Source organism: Mustela putorius, unplaced genomic scaffold (assembly GCF_011764305.1).
Source record: "Mustela putorius furo isolate JIRA1106 unplaced genomic scaffold, ASM1176430v1.1 tig00537243_pilon_pilon_pilon, whole genome shotgun sequence".
Lineage (NCBI taxonomy): Eukaryota > Metazoa > Chordata > Mammalia > Carnivora > Mustelidae > Mustela > Mustela putorius.
In genome coordinates this window covers 829,401-852,560 of record NW_025422382.1, presented here as the reverse complement: position 1 = coordinate 852,560, position 23,160 = coordinate 829,401, and the positions used below count along the sequence as shown (strand labels likewise).

Below are 23,160 nucleotides of genomic sequence, written 5' to 3'. Positions count from 1 at the left end.
TACTGTACTGCCACGTGGAAACAGTGTCTCATATTCTTCAGGCTAATTTGGTCAGTCAGGAGAAGAAGAGTTTGATGCCAGTAATGTTGAAGGGTAATTGTACATATGCTTATGTCCGTCTCTTCTGTGATGGTCAAGTTGGAATCTGGGTCCCCCTGGGACCACCCGGGGCCCTGGGGGGTCGGGGGGAGGTAGTGCTAAGGCCCCCGGTGGGTCAGCCAGGCACACCCAGGTAAGACCAGCCGGTCTCCCTCCAGGTCTGCTTGCTGTGGTGGCCCCAGCAAGGCCCTGGGACTGGAAGCATGAACAGAAGGCAAGCAGCTTTCTGTGTAATCGTCCGATGTGTTTACAGCCAGTCCCTGGTTTTCACCACCTCTCCTTTAACCAGTCCATTCCCTCAGCCACGCCTGAAAGCCATCTATATTTAACTTTTCACCACCTTGATTCAAGAATTTGTCAGTTTCAACCGGGTGGTTAGTATTACCAGGCAACCGTTTCCGATCAGTGTACGGGCGCCATCTAGGCGTGAATGGCGGTAACTGCAGGCCACCGCAGGAGCGTGGGTCCCTGCTCGGTTCTTCCCTCCATCTTTCTAGAATCTCTTGCAGAGGAAGCCGGAAGGACCGCATGAAGACCCTCACAACATGACTTTACACTGGGCATGATACCCGGAAAATCATGCAAATGTTTCAGCTTTTGCAGACTTTGATGTATGACTGGAAAAAGAAGTTAATAAATCTATTACCTCAAGATCATAGGCACTGAAAACACACTACATGCCCAGTACATTAAGGGAGTTAAAAGCGAGATAAGGAGGGGCATCTGGGTGGCTCAGTGAGTTAAAGCCTCTGCCTTCGGCTCAGGTCATGATCTCAAAGTCCTGGGATCAAGCCCTGCATCAGACTCTCTGCTCAGCAGGGAGCCTGCTTCCCCCTCTCTCTCCACCTGCCTCTCCGCCTACTTATGATCTCTCTCTGTCAAATAAATAAATAAAATCTTAAAAAAAAAAAAAAACTGAGATAAGGATAGGTTATTCCCCCAAACGATCTCGGCCACCAGATTTCTGACTGAATTTGGGCAAGCGACGTCTCTCTAGGCCTCGGTTCTCCGGACCCTGTCCTCTGAACATCCGTGGTGAGGATGTTGCACAGCGTGATATATACCATTCTTACAAGGCCCTGCTCTAGGCTGTCACAACACTTCCACATGACAGCTTCTGTCGGCTGCTCTTTGGTTTCAAGCTGGCAGACAGAACAACCAGTAAAGAATAAATTATCTAGAGACACTCTGGGTGTGACTGGGCAGGCACCATTTGGGTCCATTCCCATCCTACTGCTTCCCCTTTTTTCCCAACAGAACCCTAACAACGTTTGTGTCGGCACCGTTCCCATAAGACCAGACCCCAGTCTCGCTAATGAGATGGAACCAGAAGTCAGCTGGATGGAGCTGCTGAGAGAGAGATGGCTTGAGGAGAAGTCATGGACTTGGTTGACAGGTACACTTTGCCCTTCTGCCGCCTGGAGCACGGGCTCAGTGGACTCGAGCCGTCAACTCGCGCTCATCAGAACGTTTACCTGCATGCTAAGAAGAACAGAATAAGACACCAGAAGGAGCCTGGGTCCTTGAGAAGCTGCAGGAACCTCTTCGCTCACTGAGGTGAGGGCCTCTTGCTCTGGGGTTATTGCTCCATGAGAAACACAAACCTTCACTGGGTGAAACCACTGCTGTTGGGTTTCTCTGGCAAGCAGAAAGTCATGCCTGATACAACTCAGCTTTTGTCATTCATTCTCTGTGCCAGATCTGAAGTGTTCCAGCCTTGAGGCACTTGCCCTCTGGTGGGATAAAGTCTGGGGCGGTGTAACTCCTAAGAAGGCATCAGAGGCAAGGGAGGGGGTCGGGGAAGTCTGCCCCACAGTGACTTCTTAGCTGAATATTCAGGAATTAGCCTGGGAAATCACTCAGAATTAACCTGGTGAAAAAGGAGAAAGAGGGCTATAGGCTCACCCAGTGTCTTGGTTCTGATTCCAGAACCCTGCCTTCCCTCCCACTAGTGACTTCGTGAAATCCCTTGGCCCATGATCGGTTGAGGATGGGCAGGAGACTTGCTTCTGAGTAATAAGACAGGAGGAACATTCTGTTGTGAGGGCATCTAGAAAAATCTCCTTTGCTCTTACAAAGAAGGTACAGAAGAAAGAGTCTCTTCTTCCTCTTGCTGGACCTCGTGTTGGCCTGAGATCTGCCCATAGCAGATACCCGAAAAATGAGGGAAGGGAGCCCGGGCAGAGTTCATCAGAGTGCAAAGATGAAGGGAACCTTGACATTAGTGCACCAGCGAACTGCTGCGCTGAGCAGCTGCCCGTTCTGATTCCCCGGGTTTACGTTATATCCATCAGCAATGTTAAATGGCATTGCAGAGTGACACTTTCGGGTTCATATTTTAGAAGATGATATTGGCAGTCCTGTACAAGGAGGGGCAACACCAGAGATGGGAGGACCTTATCACCATGGTCGCTCTACTCATCCACCCCAGTGATGGTAAAGACTTGAAGAAAGGAAGTGATGGTAAGAAGGAGCGTGAACACAGAAACCCATCAAGAAGGCAGTTTCCTCAGGACCTTGCCACTGCTGGCTGTGGTGCAGGGCAGGAAGGAGGAAGGGAAGACAGCATTCCTGTTTCTGACCTGGGTAACCGAGTGGGTGTTGCTCATGGAGATATGGGAGAAAACATCGGTGATGGCAAAGTCATTTTCTTTCAGAGGAGTTGGGGGAGATAACATGAAAATATTCCATTTTAACTATCCCAAAGTTTGAGGTCGCTGTTGGACATGTAGGCGAGCTAGCCCATGTAGAGTTGCTAAAGGGGGCAAAGTATGGGCTGTTCTCCATGATGAAGCTTGGCCAAATGTCCCCATGCTTAATGTCTTGATGCACAAGAAAAACACAATCTCCTAAGGAGCTTGTGCCCGGCCACCGGTAACGTTTGAGTCCTACAACTTTGAAACCCTTCTGAGGCCATAGCCATAAAGGTAAATCATGGCTTCTTCCTCACCCGTCAAAGTCATGATTCTGACCAGTCCCAGAAATTCAGACTTGGATATCCACCTGTCTACTTGATGTCATTACTGGAAAAGACTGGAGAATCATCCGAGAAAACCCAGACCCTCCTGCTGATCATGTTAGTGCAGCTCAGACCATGGACTCTCGGAGGCATTGCTATGAATGTGACATCCCTATACTATGTGGTTGGCGTTCACCAGATCCCCAGGTAAGACCTGGGGAAGAATGACCAGATCATATGACGCTGGCAGCTTCAGATGCTTGGTGTTGAACAATCCTGGGGCTGACTGAAGAAGAGACTAATTTGTTCATCTGTACAAACATCCTTAGAATAAGTAATATGTGCCGACTCACTGTGCTACTTAACGGAGGATCAAAGATGAGCAAGGCAAGGTCACTAGTCTGCAGTATTTCTGGGCATCCAGGGGAGGCAGACGTGTGAATCAGAACGGGCAGAAAAAGAATTACAGGTGTTTTCATGGAATTCTAGCTGAGGCCCAACAGGGGAGGCATCCACCCTCTCCTGGGATCAAGAGAAAGAGCATTATAGAGGAAACGGTGCCTAAGCTGAGTCTTGCCTGGTGAATAGCTATTTGCCATTTGCGTAAGGAAGAGGAGACATTCTAGGCTTAAGGAGGAGCGCAAAGCTCGCATGCATGAAACAGAGGCGTGGCCTCTCCAGAGAGCTTGGCCTGGCTTGGCCCAGCTGGAGTTTACAACCACAGAGGGAAGAGGTGGGCGGGGCTCGGTCACCGTGCACGGTGAATGCCATGCTGGAGTCTGGACGGTGGGGATAGGCACGATGGGCCCAGAAGCAGGGGAGTAACTGACTGTGAGTTATATTTCAGAATCCCTCTGGCAGCAAAGCAGAAGCTCAACTGAAAGAGAACAGGATAAGAGGCAGATAGATCAGTCAGGAAAATCTTCAATGGTCCAAAGAACAAGTAAATGAAGACCTGATCTTTAGCAATGGTGTCAAGGGGGGAAGAAGGGATGGACCCAGGAGACTCCAGGATGCAGGAGGCAGAACCTGACCACCACTGGGTGTGGGGAGGTGAGAACGATGAAGACATCCGGCTAGTCTGGCTTGGGAGATGAGCAGGATGGAGGGGCCACCTGCCGAAATCAGAAGCACAGGAGCAAGATGGGAGGAAAATAATAACGAGTTCCGTCTGATCGCGTTGGGCATCTCCAGGTAGGGACGCGGGGCAGGGAGTTAGCAAGAGTCTGGAGCTCAGGAGAGAGGCCTGGCGACAGAAGATGCATCAGTTCTCTCGGTAAATGACTGTCTTCTGATGAAGAACTAAACTGTTTAAAACCAGAGAAGTTAAGAAGGTCACTTGTGGCCACAGAAGAGCTGGTGTCAGTCTCGGATAATTCAGACGGATTCAGCGCTTCTGGCTCTCCATTCTGTAGAATGTCTGAGTTGCAGAATCCTTTTTTTTTTTTTTTTTAAAGATTTTATTTATTTGACACAGAGAGATCACAAGTAGACAGAGAGGCAGAGAGAGGGGGAAGCAGGCTCCCTGCTGAGCAGAGAGCCCAATACGGGGCACTACCCCAGGGCCCTGGGATCATGACCTGAGCTGAAGGCAGAGGCTTTAACCCACTGAGCCCCTCAGGCACCCGAGTTGCAGTATCTTACACAGAAAGGGATGAAGAGGTGATCCTGTCCCATCCTGCACCCCAATTTCAGCACCCTTTCTTCCCCACCAGCTTATCAGCTTGTCCACACTTGGCCCATATGTCTTCTCTCTGGGCCTAGCTGCCCTGTGTGCCCCATTCCTCACACATGGATTAGACATTCAGCCACGTTTCCTAGGGAAGGCATTTCCACAAGAAATGGGCCATTCCAGGATCAGAACAATTTTTTAATGTCGACCAAATGTTTATTAGAAGGTATCAGAAAATACCACCTCAGCCTTGGATAATCATGGGAGAAAGAGATTTTCAGTTGAGACGAAGCATTTGTTCCTCGAGCAATCCACAGAACAGAAGGGATGTAGGGCAGGCTTTACTTCTAGGATTGCCTCAGGCAATTTCTTCTTTAAAAAGAAAAAAGTTAATAAAAATAATAAAATAGCAGAATTTGAAGAGCATTTGTTTTACGGTTTTCATTCTGAAATTACACTTGCCTCTTATGCTTTAATTCAATACAGAGCTTAACACTGTAACCGAAGCTTGCTGCAGAAGGGAATGGGATAGGATACAGCTTTGAACATGCATGAAACTTTGATGCTTTTTTTTTTTTAAGATTTTATTTATTTATTTGACAGACCGAGATCACAAGTAGGCAGAGAAGCAGGAGAGAGAGAGGAGGAAGCAGGCTCCCTGCAGAGCAGAGAGCCCGATGTGGGGCTTGATCCCAGGACCCTGACCTGAGCGGAAGGCAGAGGCTTTAACCCACTGAGCCACCCAGGCGCCCCTGGATGCTTTTGAAAAGCACTGGATTAAGGAATTTTCTATGAAAGAGCTGGGAAAGCCGCAGTTCCTCAAATATCCAGCAGGGGGATCTGCGAGTGACACTGCATCGTTTTGGGGGGGGATTTTTTTTTTTCCTTCAGAATTGAACATCCATCTTTCAAAAAGACTGTTTCTGTGCTTCCTTTTTGCAACATTTAACATTCTTCCTCCTCCCCTTAAATTGCAAAATGCATCGTGGCTTCTGAGCAACATCAAGATAAGTTTTACTCTTTATGACCAATGGAACCCCAGTTGATCAGAGCCAAATATAGAAACTTCTGGGCAGAAGACAGCCTCACCCTCTGGACACAAGCGGTATTTACGGGCAGCCTCAGCAGCCCTGGGAAGCCAGGCATGGAAGGTAGATGTCAAAGCCCAGTCCACTCTCCTTCAAAAGAAGTGCTTTGAATGCAACAAGAACGGGAGCTCTCACATTTTTTTTTTTTGCCCTCCACGCCTGTATTTTGAAGAATGACAAACCTAGAGGAAAAGGTTGCAAGCACAGTTCCAGAAACAGCCACATGCACTTCCCCTAGATTCGATGCACATTTCACCACACCTGTTTCACTTTCTGCTCCTCTCCTCTCTTTCTCCCTGTTCTTCACAAGTTCTAGCAACAATTCCTAAGCACTGAAGTTCAGCCAGTCTTTTCTGGAGGCTCACTGTGGACCAGGGAGATATGCAGCAAATAACACTCCATCTATTGAGAATGGAAACGGTGTCAAGGAAAGTCAAGGCAAGGCACTACGGGAGGCTGCGGACACAGTACGAGCAGTGATGGTATCCTCCAGGGTCAGGGAATGCTTCTCAGAGGTGACCTAGAGGGACCTAGAGGTGGGACCTAGAGGAAGAAAAGGATGCCTAGGGAATAAGGTAGAAAGGCAAGGAGGAATCAAAGAGTCATGTGTCCAAGAGATGAAAAGATTTTGTTTGTCCCATTTCTAATCTTCTTTTTTTAAAAAAAAAAAAAAAAAAAAGGATTTTATTTATTTGACAGACAGAGATCACAAGCAGGCAGAGGGGTGGGGGGAGCAGGCTCCCTGCCAAGCAGAGAGCCTGATATGCGGGGCTCAATCCCAGGACCCTGGGATCACGACCAGAGCCAAAGGTAGAGGTTTTAACCCACGGAGCCACCCAGATGCCCCCATTTCTAATCTTCTGTTTCCACGTCCTCTCTTTGGAGAGCAGCAAGTTAGCCATTCCTGTGAGCTCGCTAGGAGCCAGTAAGTTCCCTACCACCAGGCTGGGTGGTGATAGGGAACTTACTGCATCTCCTCCTCAAGCCCTTGCAGCCTTGCCAGGTTGTTTGGGTGAACTCACTTCACAAAAGGGTAAGAGGGGGCTCAGAAAAACCAAGATATATAACAAAGGAGACCCAGCTGGTGAGTGGCAGAGTCCATAATTGTGTCTGTATATCTTCTCAAAGCTCAACTGGTGACATGGTCTCTCCAAGGACACCTGGCACTTCCATCCCTCTCTCCCTCACCCTCCTCCCTCCCAGGTCAGCTGGGCAGTAGCTTTCTCAAACCCACTGACTTTTGGGGGACCAGGGTTCACGTCCTCTGAGCCTCATTCAATCCACATTTTCTGTTCATGTTAGGACAGGGCTCCCCTTGCTCCCTGTGCCCAACCAAGATCCAGCTGTAATTTCCTGCGCAATTTCAGTACCTTGTCCCCATCTGTCTTCGCCACCCCCCAGACATCAAAATCCGTGTAAATAAACCCCCAGACCTATCAGCACACCATCACTACTACCATCAGATCTTTATACATGAAACAGTATTTAATTCTCCTATCTGAGTTGGTCTCAGCATCTCTAATTTATATTTCAGAAGACTGAGTCTCACAGAAATTACACGACTTGCTCAAAGCAATTTGTTTAGCGACTCCACACCTCGTGCCTGGTTTGGGAAGAGCCAGAGAGACTGAGCTGAAACAAGTGATTTAGAACTAAGTCTGAAAATAAATAGCAATTTACTTTGTGCTTCCATACACAATTGTCCCTGTTATAATACAGTTCTGGGTGTTGTCATCAAGAAGAAATCGCCCTTCTTATTCACTTTCGTTCCAGTGATTGCACCCTTAGTCCACCTCCACTTATTTTAATTTTGGCCTGTTTAGCCTATCGTCAGCTCTGAGTGAAACCCTAGTGTATGCCAGTTACCAGAGGAGCTGTCAAACGGACATGTAATTTCAATATTGACCACTAGGTGTCGCTATCAAACAGTTCTGCAAAACTGCCCTGTAGAAAGTATCAGAAAATCAACACCAAGAAATATTAAAAGGCATACTTAACTTGATACCGTGCTACATAATCTATAAAAATTGGAACACAGCAAACAGATTCCCATGTGCAAAATATTGTGTGATTTCTGGCCTCAAATATCCAAACAAAAACAAAAATAAAGACCAAAAAAAAAAAAAAAAAAAAAAACCTTATTTTTTCCCCCAAGTGAGAAATACAACAAGAGCACACCAAGCAGGATCCTTGGGTGGCCTACTCGGTTGGGCTTCTGACTCTTGATTTCTGCTTAGGTCATGGTTTCAGGGTCCTGGGATGGAGCCCCTTGTCGAGCTCCCCACTCAGGTGGGAGTCTGTGCTTAAGATCGTCTCCCTCTGCCCTTGCCCACACTTGTTCTCTCTCTCTCTCTCTCCTTCCCTCCCCCAAATAAAAACAAATCTCTTAAAACACACACACACACACACACACATCAAGCCCATTGGAACACTACTAGGCACTGTACTTTATTTATACCATGTATTTAAAACCTCACATTGCATGTGGGAAGTATTTAGATTAGGCTTTTAGAAACTAATTTGAAACCCAAAGGACAGAAAGATCTTTCACCCAGAAAAAGCTAATCAGCCTTTTCACAAGGGAGACAAATGTATTTTACAGCTTTGTCAAGCATAGCTTTAAGAAAACAAGGCGGTCTTTGGACACCAAATGTCTGAGATGATGATCTTTTCACATACATGATTATCTTCAGTTTCTGGCAATCATGGCCATTACTGATCTTCTTTCCTTACTCCATCTGGGTGAGTTTGGAGGCAGGGTAAAAAAAGAATCTGTTCTTGCACCTTCTCAAGATTTGGTTAGGAGACCAGATCCAGAATATCCTTGAATGTTATCATTATTAATATTTTGCTGAGAATTGTGAAAATAAGGCCCGAGAAAAATAATCAGGATAGGTTAAATTTCAAACCACCAGGAGATGGGTTGATAAACTTCAAGAAATTGACAGAATTTTTTTAAAAAATAAAATAAATAAAGTAAAGCTTGTAGAAGATGTTGCAAATTTACTGAATGACAGAAGATAGTACCTCAAGAGCTGGGCTGCTCTTAGGGGCAGCAACTTCTTTTTTTTTTTCTTTCCTCCTGTTAAACTCAGTTAATTCTAAAAGTAAAGAGCTGCGTGAATGTTCTGTATTTTTTGATAAATCTTCTAATATTTATTTGGCTTTCTCCCAACCATCTGTGGGATCTTCACCTGGCCTACCATGGTTTTATCATCAGGAGTACTTTTTATAATTGTAACTTTGGCTATTACTGTCCTAAAAGTCATGGAACACTCATTTTTTTCCATTAAGTAAAAATGTGTTGTGACTATGAAGTCTTGCTAAGGCTCCTGAACACAGATAGGTTTTCCAAGTGATAAAGGTTTTCATTCAAAGTCTGTGAGCGCATTACGTCCAAGCAAAGAGCAAGTTTACTTTTCATAAGTGTAGGGGAGCAAAATCTCCCAACATAAAATGTATCTCTTTGACCTGTGAATTATTTTAGACTGATTTTTTCTTTTTTTAAGATTTTATTTATTTAATTGACAGACAAGAGATCACAACTGGGCAGAGAGGTGGGGGGCGGGGGGAGCAGGCTCCCCGCTGATCAGACAGCCAGATGCTGGACTTGATCCCAGGACCTGGGATCATGACCTGAGCAGAAGGCAGAGGCTTTAACCCACTGAGCCACCCAGGCACCCCTATGATGAGGGAGCAGGAGGCTGGCTGAGGACAAAGCAAAAGCTGGCGCCTTGCACCCCCCTTCATCCGCTCCCCTCCATAGGTGTAGCATTCCTCAGGCACCCCTGACTGCCATAAAATGATAAATAGTTAACTTGCTGAGATCACAATCCTGCAAGACAGGAGTCTCCCTTGGTTTGCAAATGTCCTTGAGATTTACAAACAAAGAAGTTACCTTATCAATAGCCCAATTTCCAAAGACACAGAACTCAGTTCCTCAAGCCCAATGTCACCCTCCCCTCCATAAAAACCGAAGGAGGTGGAAGTAGAAGGAAAAGTAAATAAAGTTAAATTTCTTCTAAACCTAAATCTCATTAACAAGGATGCTTGATAGCAGGAATGTAACATTCCACCAGACTCCCAATTGTCTTTACTTGATAGCAACTAAGTCTTCAATATCCTGATAGTATTCTTTGCCCCAATAGCCCTTCTGAACACCCCTTTGTCCTCACCTACCCAACTCCTGCGTATATAACCAACCACCCCTCACAACCCGGGGCAGCCGCATCTCCGCCTGCCCACAGGCCCTGTCCCCGTGCTCTAATAAATCACCTTTTGCACCAACGACGTCTTAAGAATTCTTTCTTTAGTCGTCGGCTCCGAACCTCCTCACCCCACCGAACCTGACTTAGGTTCTGGGACTTCATCACCTAGACTGATTATTTTTAAGAAACTGAAGACTCAAGAAGTTTTCCTTTGTTGCCTTCCTATGAACTGCCTGAAAGTATTTAGATAGAGGACCTGTTCCAGGAAGGAAGCAGTCACCACAGGTAACTACAGTTTGATACACACTACATATGGTTGACAGGGAAGACCTTAGCAAGGCCTGTTTGAGCAAAGCCCTCTTTGCCCCATGGTTTCTGGATGGCCCAGCAAACACTCACTCCTTCCATTTTTCTTGTGAATTGCCTTCCTTCTCTTTGAAGCACTAGTCCTGTACCTACTTCTCTTTGGTCCAGAATGACATAAATGCCTTATTTCGCCTGACTGTCTTTGGAATCTCATTTATGTGGATTTCCTATAAGTACATAATTAAATTTGAATTTCTCCTGTAAATCCATTTCAGGTCAATTTAATTCTTAGATCAGGCCAAAGAATCTTGAAAGACAGAAGAAAAATTTTCCTCCCCAACCTAAGTTTCCATTCTGGTATGTTTTATTTCTCTCTCAAAAATGTATGTTTTAGGACACCTGGGTGGCTCAGTGAATTAAGCTCAGGTCATGATCTCAGGGTCCTGGGATCGAGTCCCGCACTGGGCTCTCTGCTTGGCAGGGAGCCTGCTTTCTCTTCTCTATCTCTTTGCCTGCCTCTCTGCCTGCTTGTGATCTCTGTCTGTCAAATAAATAAATAAAATCTTTTTTTTTAAATGTATGTTTTGGTATTCTTATATGAATAGACATATAGAATAATGGAAAAGAACAAAAAAGTCCCAAATATATGCTTGCATACATACATATACACAGTAATAAAGAGGGGGCCTCAAAATAGTAAGGGAAAGATTTAATCCATTATGGTAAGGCATAACTAGGTAGCCATCTGAAAAAAGTATAATTGAATCCACACCTCACACAATACACTAGGGTAAATTCCAAATGTATTAATAGAAAATGTAAAAATGTAAAAGCATACAGCCATAAATTAGTGGAAGAAGACATAGAAGGTTGTTTTTAGATTTTAAAGTGCAGTAGATCTTTCCATGACACAAAATCTAGAATCATAAAAGAAGGAATTGCTAAATGCACCATTTAAAAATGTAAAACTTCTGCATGCCAAAAAAAAAAAAAAAGGACAAAAACTTCATGATCAAAAGCATAGGTCAAAAGGCTACTTGGTGAAAAAAAAAAAAAAAACCACTTGCAATTTATATCTCTTAAAAAAACTCTTTCATGTGTGAAAAGCCCCTACAAACTAAGAAAAAGATCAACCACCCAATAAAAAAAACAGAGCACAAAAAAGGAATATAAATGGTTCTTGGGTCAGAAGGGCAGTGCTATTGGGGGGAGGGATTAGAGCAGGGCAGGTGAGGTGCCTAAGGCTCAGAATTTAAAGAGGCCCTGAGAATTTCATTTCATTAGGCACCTCCTTAAATTCTGCATCCAAGCCACCTCTCTCATCGGACTCCAGGCCCCTAAATGGTTCTTAAACATACAAAAAGAGGCTCAACCTCACTCAAAGTAAGAGAAATGCAAATGAAAACGACCCAAGATACAATTTTTCACTTATCAGATTGGCAAAAATCCAATGTTGGACAACACAACACCCACAGATATCACTGGTGGGAATGGGAGTTGTTTGAACCACTCTGGAGAGCAATTTGCCACCCACCAAGCATTTAAATCACAAAGACATATGGACTCTCTCTTGTCTCACTTCTAAGAACTGATCTTACAGATACTTGCAAACAAGTAAAATGACCCCCCAAACCGAGTATTTATTGCCCATTCGCTTGTGAGTAAGACTGGATGTATCCTACACATGCATCATCATAGTTAAATAGACCATGGTTCATTCATACAGTGCAGAGCTATGTAAAGGCAAGAAGGATGTCCTTTAGATATCGAAATGGAAAGCTTGCCAAGGGATGTGAAATAAGCAAGTCCAGAACTATGTGTGTGATAAGCTACTATATGTGTCAAAAAGAAGGAAAAAATAATAAATCATGACCTTATACATGCATAAAAACATCTGCCTTAAAAAAGAAATGATCAAACAATGATTTTTTCCTCTCAGGCCATGGGGAGCTGAACTGATAGAGGACAGGGGATCATACTTTTTGAGGTCAGAGTCATGCAAATTGATTTATCTTTAAAAAATATGAAATACAGGGCGCCTGGGTGGCGCAGTTGGTTAAGCGGCTGCCTTCGGATCAGGTCATGATTCTAGGGTCTCTGCTCAGCAGAGAGCCTGCTTCTCCCTCTCCCTCTGCCTGCCCCTCTGCCTACTTGTACTCTCTATCTCTCTGACAAATAAATAAATAAAATCTCTTAAAAATAGTGAAATATAAAAATGGTATCCATGATTGGTTTAGGGGTGGTGATGGGGGTACATGGGGGTAGAGGTAGGAGGACCTACCTCCAGGGGACCCTGAGGAGGCTTCCTCTGATTTCTCAGTTACAAGTGTCAGTCACCACCCCTGCCTATTAAGATAGAGTGCTTCTTTAAGGTCCCTTGGGAGGATGTTGCCCATTCCTTCAGAAAGCTGAGGGGAAGGCACCCTAAATTTCTCTCTCTGGTATAGGAGGACCACCAGGAAGGGTAGGTTGAAGCTCTGGACACCATACCCCAATTTACCTGGGCAGCCCCTCTTTTATCTGCTTTCATATTGGAGATCCTGGCTGACCCCAAAACTTGCTCTTAATATCATCCAGTTTGCAGGAGAGTCTTTCTGGGCTCATAGAATGACTCCATGGAGGCCTTTCTATTGCAAAAGCCAGCATGGGTTCAGGAAGATGTGTAGGCACTATGGAGGAACCAAGTCTGGCACCATCAAGGGGAGACTAGATTAACCCAAGGGCAGGGAGCAGAGAGAAGGCACAAAGGGGTCATCTCCATATCCATCGGCTCTGGAGCAGTGCTCAGGTACCGGGTCCTGGGCTGGAGACTTAGCTTGAATTTTCTCCCATCCCTGGGGACCTACAGGTAGCACCTCGACCCCTGCCCTCCCCTACAGTCCATCTGAGGTATGTCTCCTCACCAGTTCACCAGCCCGGCTCCCCCATTAATTTCATGATGCTTGTCAAAATTCAGAATTCTTTTGCCTCTTAACCAACCTTTTCTATTACTTTTTCCGTTGGATTTTAAGCTCAATGTCGTAGGACCGTGTTCATCTTTTCCACTTCATCCCCCCACACCTACAACACTGTCCAGCAGTGAGCAGTTAAGACTATTTGTTGAATTAATGAATGATCCTATAATACTGCTTGGGCTGTTAATACTTAATTCATAAAAATATGCATTAATTAAGAAATCTAACCAGAGTTTTTATGTTAGTAGTGGTCCCAGTGATTGGAAGTGAGTAAAATTATAGATAACCGGAAAGAAGTACATATAAAAAAGGCAGATGTCATCAGCTTTATATTAGGTATCAGTTTAAATGTCAAGAGGGTCTGAGAACAGGGCCTGGGATCTAACATTCCAATGTTTCTTTAATCCTATTCTTGATTATTTGCAGGAAAGAAGTACACAGTTTCTAATCTGTTGTTTTATCATTCTTTCATACATTTTAAGAATATTTACCAAATAATTTTCACACTTTAAGCACCGAGGATACAGACACACACCACACTCATTCTCTCTCCTACAGGAGTTCAAACGCGTTAACACGTGTCAAAATATTAACTATGATAAGGAGTTTAATAGTCACAAGCAGACAGTCCTTTTAGAACACAGTTTGCTGGGGGTGGGGACACGAGAGGGAGTCCACAGAGTGTCACCTATGCTCAGAATTCAAGCAAAGGGAGAGCCCTGCACCCTATTTCAAGGCCAAATCATGCAGGTGTCTGTCAAAGGGGAGAATATTATACCCAATATGTAGTGGCCACAGACCTCTACACAAAGTCCACAAAAGAAAGCCAGTAACCAAAACGGGAGAACGTAGGGCGAACAGGCAGACCAGCGAGCAGGGTCCACCCACGAGGCTCGCGCAAGCGCAGTGGCGGGTTCCCCCAGGAGGATGACGGGAACTCCGGCGGACACATGCCCGCACATCCCACAGGCGCGCACACCCATGACGTCATCCTTCCCCGCCAGGGCCGCCTGCCGGTGCGCAGCTTATCTCTGAACATTTGGAAGCAGTTACCTTGCTTTCATTTACTGAATCAATCTGGAAGTGTCTGTGGACGCGTCCAGATTGAAGGCGAGCAGCGTCCCAGCTGGGAAAGGAGGCGCGAAGGCCCCCGCTGAGTGCGGACCGACAGGGCGCCGCAGGCGTCGCCCCACGGGAAGGTCAAGACCGACCTGGGATGGGAGGCAGAAGTTCAAGGGCAGAAGGGCCTCTTCTCCCCCGACTGAAGGCCCCCCCGGAACAAGCACTCTCACACTTGGTAAATTCCTCCTGCCTCAGCTCTGAAAGGACTCAAGAAATTCAGAGCGAGCGAAAGAGAGCAAGACGGGGGATTAAGAGCTTGCAGATGCCAAGAATTCACCCCGACCTCTGAGGCCTGGGGTTCTGGGGATGTGGCCAAGGGGGCTTCATGTCCCTGTTTTGTCTGCACCCGATTGCCCATCCCAGCCAAAAATGAGAAAGCTCCGTGCTGCTCTCAAGACTAACTTCATTTGCTGAAATCCAACAGCCTGAGTCACCAAGGCTTCAGTTCAGCTATTTACACATTTATTTTAAGCACCTATTCTATCGCGGGCATTCTGCTAAAGCAAAGTGCCTGGAAAAGCTCCCAGCTCGCTGGGTGGTAGGTGGGGGCAGCGGGGACAAACAGTCCCGAGAAGCAGGAACCAAGGAATCCACACAGCGCTCCAGGGAGTCAGCGGGTGGCTCTTGAGCAGAGCCCACCAAGTGGACCAAGGATGGACACAGAGCAGTACTTGAAGCTGAGGGAACAGCGTGTACATTCTGGTGGACGCAGAGAACCCTGCAGGCCTGCTGGCTCAGGGACTGACACATCCCAGCCGGGCCAGCAGGGAGGGGGCCAAGGGAGGCCAGGCAGAAGACAGATGATGAAGGGTCTGGACTTTAATCCCCAGGGGAGGGGGAATCACAGGTACAGTTTAAGCAAAGGAGAGACATGTCCTAATACACGTTTGGAAAGGCGGCCTGTTTTGGAAAGAGACAGTGAGGACTAGAAACTCTGAAGAGGAGAGCGACCTAAATAAAGTACATGGGTTTCTTCCTGTCACCTATAAACTGATCTTTTTATTCCAATGAACAGTTCGGCCTAAAAAACCAATGTTAATCGTCAACCTCTGTGTAGCCCTTTGCGTGTCTGGATTAACGATATCATTTCATAGGTAAAGCACAGAGCACCGTGTCTGGAACACGATCTCAAAAAAGGCTCCCTGCTGGCCACATCAGCTCTGACACCTTGCTTCTCTGAGGTTTCCCATCCGCCTGTTTTTTATTGCAAGGCATTTCCTCAAGGGCTGTTTGTTTCCCACCAAAGACTCTTTGAGGGGGGAAGAAAGCAGATCTTGGGGGTGGTTCTCACTCTAGGGATCACTCAAGTCTAGAAGTCTGAGGCTTCTGTGAGGCTGGTCTCCAGGCAGTTGAGTGTTTTTCTCTTTCTCATCCTTTACCCAAGTGACCCCGCTCTTTCAAATGCCTGCTATCCCACCGAAGAGAAACTTTCATCTAGGTTTATTAAGTGGCAAGCAAAAGTAATACCTGTGTCATCAAACTATTATAATTCAGTTATTCAGACAGAGCTGAGATCAAGCAAAAAAAAAAAAAAAAAAAGTCACAGCAGAGTTAATGTGATGCTCGATGATAGACATTATTCCTCTGCTCTCTGCTAACGAGATATAAATGGTATTTCGTTCCCAAAATGACAATAATGATTGGGCAGGGCTAGAAGTGTCTCAGAACTTCTCTGAACACTGGCCAGACATTCCTAGTTGATGTTTACAGGGAAGGGGTCAAGTTGAGGAAGGCAGGGTCTCTGAGGGCTCCAGATACATTCTCTTGCTTAGGAAAATGCAGTCCTTTCCCCTCAAGCCTATCTATATGCAGTCCTGAGATTCAAGACAACTTTTGGGACCCTTCAGTCCCTGCCAAGAAAAGAAAGACTAACCCAGCACTGAAGGATGGCAAAGGGACCCCCATTTTCTCTGGCCTCAGCCTCTCACCAAGCCAGTCCTAGGATGTCTGCATTCTTCCTGCCCCTCTTCCAACTCTAGGATCTAAAGCACAAGAGTTCCAGCAACAGGGTAAACCAGGCTGCCCACAGGTTGCTCTGCTAGCCCAGGAACAGTGCTGGGCTGGGACCTTTCTTTGGTTTGGTGTCAAGGGGGACGACCCCCTTCTCTCTTAGCTCCTCTCTTGCAGGTTTAGCTCGAATTCTTATTGGATGCTCGTTGCTTTTCGCTAACTTGTTGTAGGCCTGGGTTTGCATTTCAACTGTATGTGGCCAGGAGAGGCTTTCTGGAGCCATTTCAGATGAGCTACAAGTCAGCAAGGTAGCAACATCAATTCGAATTCTGGGCTTCCAATCAAATATTCAGAAAAGGACACTGTACCCTTTGAAAGTCGCAAAGTAAACAGAACTCGGGCCTGGGAAGCAAATGTACTTGTGATGATTCTAAACTGAAGTTCAAAAGAGGTCAGGATTGTCAGTGATTCCAACAACTTCAGGGAGGGAAATTTCAGGCAAGTGCACAGAGAACAAGTACATAGTAATATCAAAGCGGCCCTTGTAACGTCAAATTCCTATTAATCTACTCACATCCTGGAAAATATTTGTCCCAATCTTTTAACAATTACCATCTGCAAACTGTGCCACCCCATAGTCTGAATGGTTTTCAACAGTCAGTAAGAGTCTGTAGCCACGTGCATATAAGTCTTTGCTTTTCTTTTGTATCATCAGGTCACAGACACTTAATGCAACACTAGGAAAACACACTCCTTCGGTGGAAAGAGCCCAGGTTTCGCCTTCCTTCCAAGTCATGACACCACTCTACATGTACATTTCTGAGTCTTGGTTAACTGTATTTTCATCAAAGTGTCCTTTAGAACTTTGCTACTTGAGGACCCACAGCATCATCATAATGTGGGAGCTCACTGGGAAGCAGATTCTCAGGACCTTCCCCAGACCCAGCAAATTAGAATCTGCAGTCCCCCGGCATTTCACCCTACAGTGTTCTCACGAAAGACAATGTGAGTCTCACCAACCTGTAATCTAACCACAAACAAATGAACAAAGAAGATGCTTTTGCATAGGGAACTCAAAGAGGACAGGACATATGTGGACATAAACAATGTATTCATACTAAGAAATGCCAGTATGCTTACTAAATGACAGACCAGGAGGTAGACACTGCCCTTCTCCTGTGTTAGAGGCACAGAGCACTTTTGTAACCTGCATGAGATCCCACAGTCAAACACAGAGTGGAAGAGGCAGAATTTGAATCCAGGCAATCTGACTTCTGAGGGCATGTTTTTAACCATTACACCCCATCCCCTCCTGGCGTTGTGCACCTATATTCAGGAAATGAAATAGCTCTGATTCAGGGCCTGGAACAAAAAGCTAGGTTGCTATAAGGCCCACCATTTCAGGCTCAGTCACATTTAGAAACAGAGACCATATCAGCTGGAGATCAAAACCTCTAACAGAACTCTCTTAGGTATGATTTAAGGTCAGCAAGGCACGAGAGGACATCTGGAGCTCCATGATTCTCCTGATGGGGTGGAAAATGGGGCCAGACAGGTCTGAGCCCCTACTGTACTTCCCATCAGGCTCCCCTGGCTCTTCCATGCCATCCCCCACCTCTCCTGGAGTTTTGCTCTTCCAAAGATCCCTCCCACCCATCAGATAGCCAATGACAGCTACTCCTTTCTTCACTTTCATTGAAAATCTGCAAACATCTGTTCTGCTCAAATAAGTCATTTTGCACCTTATTTGAAACCTCCTCATTAAAAAAAAAAAAAAGTCTGGTAGGGGAAGACTGTGCTGATAAAACCACACGTCAGTAGCTCTTCAACTAAATAAGAAGATAGGAGGGGTAACAGGAAATTTCAGATGTGATAACTGAAGAGTTCATCCTTTGTGAAAATCAAGCCTACCAGCTACAGGGTGTTAATTAAGATGGGGTTTTAGTCTGGTCCCCAAAGAATCATGTACCTACTGGGGTCTTAGCTCCACTCATACATTTACAGGTGCAAGAAGGGTGGCAGTCCAGGCCCAATTAACATGAACGTGGAATCCATGCCATCTTATCGAAGGTGCCTATTGCTAACCACACGGTTCTTTTTGGCACAGGTAAGCATCCCACAAGGATGCTCTTAAGCCCCAAGGGTTTGCAGAGTGGGGAACAGGGAGTTCCTGGAACAGACTTTGTAAGTCCGAAGAGGCCGGAAAAACTCTGCCTGTTTAAGGTACAAATCTGCTCTAAAAGGCACTAAACCCCTTTCATTTGGAAGCCTGCCCCATCAGGTGCGAGGCAAAATTAAATACACATTGCCCTGAAAATGCCACCTTCGCCCTCGTGATGCCAGCAGTTTCTTCACAGATCCAGCCCTGCCTTCTTCATAATCTCCACTCCAGAGTAGGGAAGGATGGCGGAGTCCCCTTTGATGCACGAGATGGAAACATAAATCATTTAATACTTGAAATGCCAGACTGAGCCTTGGAAGATGTCCTGAGATCAAAATCACAGAGATGACAGAGCCGCCCTAGGTTAGCCCACCTGTCCCAGAGCTCGTGGTTCGGTGCGCCGCGGGCTGTGGGGCGGGAACAGGCCACAGCCTGGCCACACGCGATGGGTTGGCAGTTCCAGATCGAGCACCGGGAGAACACGCTACAGAAATCCAGTCCTGGGCACTTACCTTGCACTGCCCAGACACGCAGATGGCCGTGCCATTCTGGTCACAGGGGGTACCATCAATGACCTTCTCAGCTTGGCGGACGTAGAAGCGGTAGCCCATTGCCTGGCAGTTCAACTCACACTTCCGGTTGCCCTTTACTACCAAAAAAAAAAAAGAAAGAAAGAAAGAAAAGTATCTTTTTGCTTCCGGTATTCCTTACTGAGATAAAATTCACATAACATAAAAGTAACCATTTTAACCAAAGTGTACAATTCAGTGGTTTTTAGTATATTCCTAATGTTGTGCAACCACCACCACTAACTAATTCCAGAACATTTCTGTCACCAAAAAAGAACCCCTGGACCTGTTTGTGGTCACTACCCCCCCTCCCTCCCCACCTCCCGACTTTGGCAACCACCAGTCTATTTTCTTTCTCTCGATTTGCCTATTCTGGACGTTTCATAATCACGCACTTTTCTTTTTTTAAGATTTTGTTTATTTATTTGAGAGAGAGGGCAGGACGAGGGGAGGGGCAGAGGGAGGGGGAGGGGAAGAGGAAAGGGCAGAGGGAGGGGGAAAAGCAGGCTCCCTACCTGGGACTGGACCCGGGGTCTCTGGGATCATGACTTAAGCCGAAGGCAGATGCTTCACTGACTGAGCTACACAGGCACCCCATAATCACACACTATTTTAAACTGTGCTGGAGTTATGACATCTCCCCATATTTGATGATTGAGGGAAGGGACTGGGTCTTGATCTACTGGCCTATAGTAGAGATTCAAAGAGATTCTTAAGGAATCTCACAATGCAAATAATAGACGCTACTTTTAGAAATCCTCCCATGCTTTAACACAGTCATAATTATATCTCACTTCCCGGAGATCACAGTGTGCACACAATTTTTTATTTTTTTAAAAATTTAAAAAATTTTTAATTGAACATCTGTGCTGTTATAACACTTTTATACTCTGTTACACAGAGTTTCCTGTAATAATTCTTCCATTATTAGATACTTAAGTGGTCTCCCCATCACCTCAGGTGGAAGACTCCCCGCTGAGTAAGAAGCCTGAAGCAGGGCTGGATCCCAGGACCCTGGGATCATGACCTGAGTCAAAGGCAGTCGCCTCGCTGACCCAGCCATTTTTTTTCTTTTGCCTTTCTCTCCTCTCCCCCGACCAGATATATTCCCCTACAGAGTCTTTTACACAAAGCCTGGCACACAGTCAGTGCTTAATAAATGCTAAATTAATTACTGCTACAACCAATACATTCAGAGCAATTTAGCTGCCTCCAAAATAAGAATGAGAAAATTTATCCGGCAAGATATATTTCCAAAACAGACCCCAAGCCAAGTACACACTGATTTTTTTTTTTTTTAACTGTTTTTGGAGACAAGATGAATGCTATGTTCAGCCATTAGACAGCATGTTACAGGGTCATGCCTTTGTCTGAAAATCTGATTACTGGATTGGATAACACTGACTTTTTCCTACACAACACAATACATCATATTTTCCCCAGAGTAGCTGCCTGTCATAGCAATGAACTTCACTCCAAAGCCACTGAAAACCGCTAAAAGGAAATAACATGGAGCCTCTGGGATCACAAGGTTTAGGGAACACTGAATCTTCTATATACTCTGAAGTCTATCTTAGAAGTCAGGAGACAGGATTTCGTACTCTGGCAGCCCAAAAGATAAAAAAAGGTGATCTTGACAAAATCAAAGAATACCAAGGACGGAAGCACCTTTGGAGTTACCTAAAACCAAGCCATTTTTACGTAGATTAAAAACACAACACCGCAGGAGGCCTAAGAAAGGCGGTGACAAGGAAGGGGTAAACTAGTTTCCAAAGCTTGCTTTCTCAGGTCATCTATCTACCCTGACTCAGCTTCCGCCTCCCCAGCTCTCACTTTCTGAGGTGACAGCAGGACCAATCCAAGGGCATTGCCTTTTAAGTAATAAAAGTGTCTGAAAGGCAGCCTCACATGGGTAAGGGTTTGGAGTTCTCACTTCTCTTGGCTTCCTCCCAATTACCTCTAGCCTTTGGGATACTATCTTTCGCAGCCACAATTTTATTTCTCAATATTCACAACCGTATAGCAAAAGAACATTCCGAGAACCAAAAAAAAAAAATGTCTGAGTGTGAGACGATGATGGCCGAATCTCTGAACAGCTGCCTGAAAACAGCCTTGAGTCTGGCCTTGAGGCTGGGCTCCTCCTACCTGTGGTCCAAACCAGCCATTAGGTCTGAGCCTCTGCCTATGCGGCTTAGACAGTGTCCCTGCCTTCTCAGACTCGCAAGAAGGAAAAAGGGGGCTCTAGCAAAGAAATGAAGCCTCCGGACAAGGGACTGCCTAACACAACTGCCTAGAATCCTGCTCCCTTAGCAATACTCAACCTGGTGCCTCTCATGAAAGCGCCTCAGGACTGACTTCTCTCGGCCCTGCATACACTCCCCAACCACTTTAAAATTCCACAGAAAAATGTATTTGCAGGGCCTCGGATTAAGGTTTTCCATAGATGATCACTTCGTTCCTTTTTTCCCCCATGAATACAACTACAATTCTCAAGCCAAGAGCTTCTTCTCTAAGCAGATCTTGCCATGGTTTTTTCAGTGCAGACAGAGGAGGAAAATTAGAGAAGAGTGTCCAAGAGCGGGGAGCAATGGGCCGCAAGCGATGTGGGCACCTCCTTCTCTCCCGGATTCTCTTATTGCTCTCCCTCTCTGCTCTCATCTGCTTCCCAAATGTCCTCCCCACCCCCTAGAAAGGAACACCTTTCTATTCCACACACTGAGCGGGTGACTTGAAGCATGCCCCAGAACCAGAAGCATAGCACCTTGTTGAAAATGCAATTTCTGGGGCCTCAACCTCCAACTCTTTCAGCAGAACCTGTGGTAAGCTATTTAAACCAGCCTTCAGGGCCCTTCTGGGGCAGTCAAGTTTGGGAGCCACCGCTGGAAGGAAAATCAAGCAGTGAGAAGGCCTGGAAGTTACTGACTATTCTTATTTTGAATCCAAGATGTTCCAATTCTACACCTAAATGTCTAAGGTAATATAAGCACTATCTGTAGCTATATTTAGAATATTGCCAGGTAAAAATGCCCTCTTACTATTTAAAAAAAAAAAATGCTGATTACACAAAAAAATTCAAGTGACTTAGAATAAAGCAGCTAACAGCAAAAGCTACCCTCAAATATAGGTTAAATATTTAAATTACTCACTGAACTGTGTTCCCTCAGAAAACCCACTGATATAAAAATATTTTTTATTTTTTTATTTTTTATTTCATTATTTTTTAAAGATTTTATTTATTTGACAGAGAGAGAGAGATAGCAAGAGAGGGAACACACGCAGGGGGAGTGGGAGAGGGAGAAGCAGGCTTCCTTCTGAGCAGGGAGCCCGATTCGGGGCTTGATCCCAGGATCCTGAGATCATGATCTGGGCCGAAGGCACACACTCAATAACTGAGCCATCCAGGCACCCCTAAAAACATTTGTTTAAAAAGGATTTTATTTGTTTATTTGACAAAGAGAGAGAAAACAGTGGGGGAGGGGCAAAAGGAGAGGGAGAAGCAGACTCCCCACTGAGCAGGGGCAGGGCTTAGCCATGCGGGGCTCAATCCCAGGACCCTGAGATCATGATCTGAGCTGAAGGCAGACATTTAACCAATAGAGACACCCAGGCGCCCCAAGAGTAAAGACATTTTTTAAGTGATAAAGGACCAAAAAAAACCACAAAAAAACAGAGAAGGAGTTTACAGTTAAAAATTTTGGAAGGTAGGAAGCAAAAGGACCTCTGGAAATAACAAAGCAGACCCAAGAAAACTGAGCATAAGCAGGAGGGGAAGCCACAAAGCTGCCTAGTACATTGCATCTCCAAGAGACAACTTTGTAAGTAGGGCAGAGAGCAGGCCTAAAAACAGAAAAATCAACTGTAAGGGTGGTTAACAAGTAGTCAGAGATTCCACTTTCCAGAACGGTTAGCTCAAAGCCTTTGAAAATCAACTCCTTCATAAAAGCAAAAGATAGCTGGAATGGCTATACTAATATCATGCCAAATAGACTTTAAGATAAAAGTTGTTACTAGAGACAATAGCATTTTATGATGACAAAAGAATCAATCCATTAAGAAGACAACAACAGAGCCC

The 23,160-nt window shown here is 45.5% G+C and overlaps 1 protein-coding gene across 2 annotated transcripts in view; it reads right to left on the bottom strand.

Moving 5' to 3' along the window:
- The window catches only part of THSD4 (thrombospondin type 1 domain containing 4), a 556,231-nt gene that overhangs the window by 291,609 nt on the left and 241,462 nt on the right, over window positions 1–23,160 (bottom strand). For both annotated transcript variants that reach the window (XM_045073490.1, XM_045073491.1), the window contains exon 7: window positions 19,032–19,168. In XM_045073490.1, coding sequence (XP_044929425.1) covers window positions 19,032–19,168 — 137 coding nt within the window. The remainder of the gene's footprint in view (window positions 1–19,031; window positions 19,169–23,160) is intronic.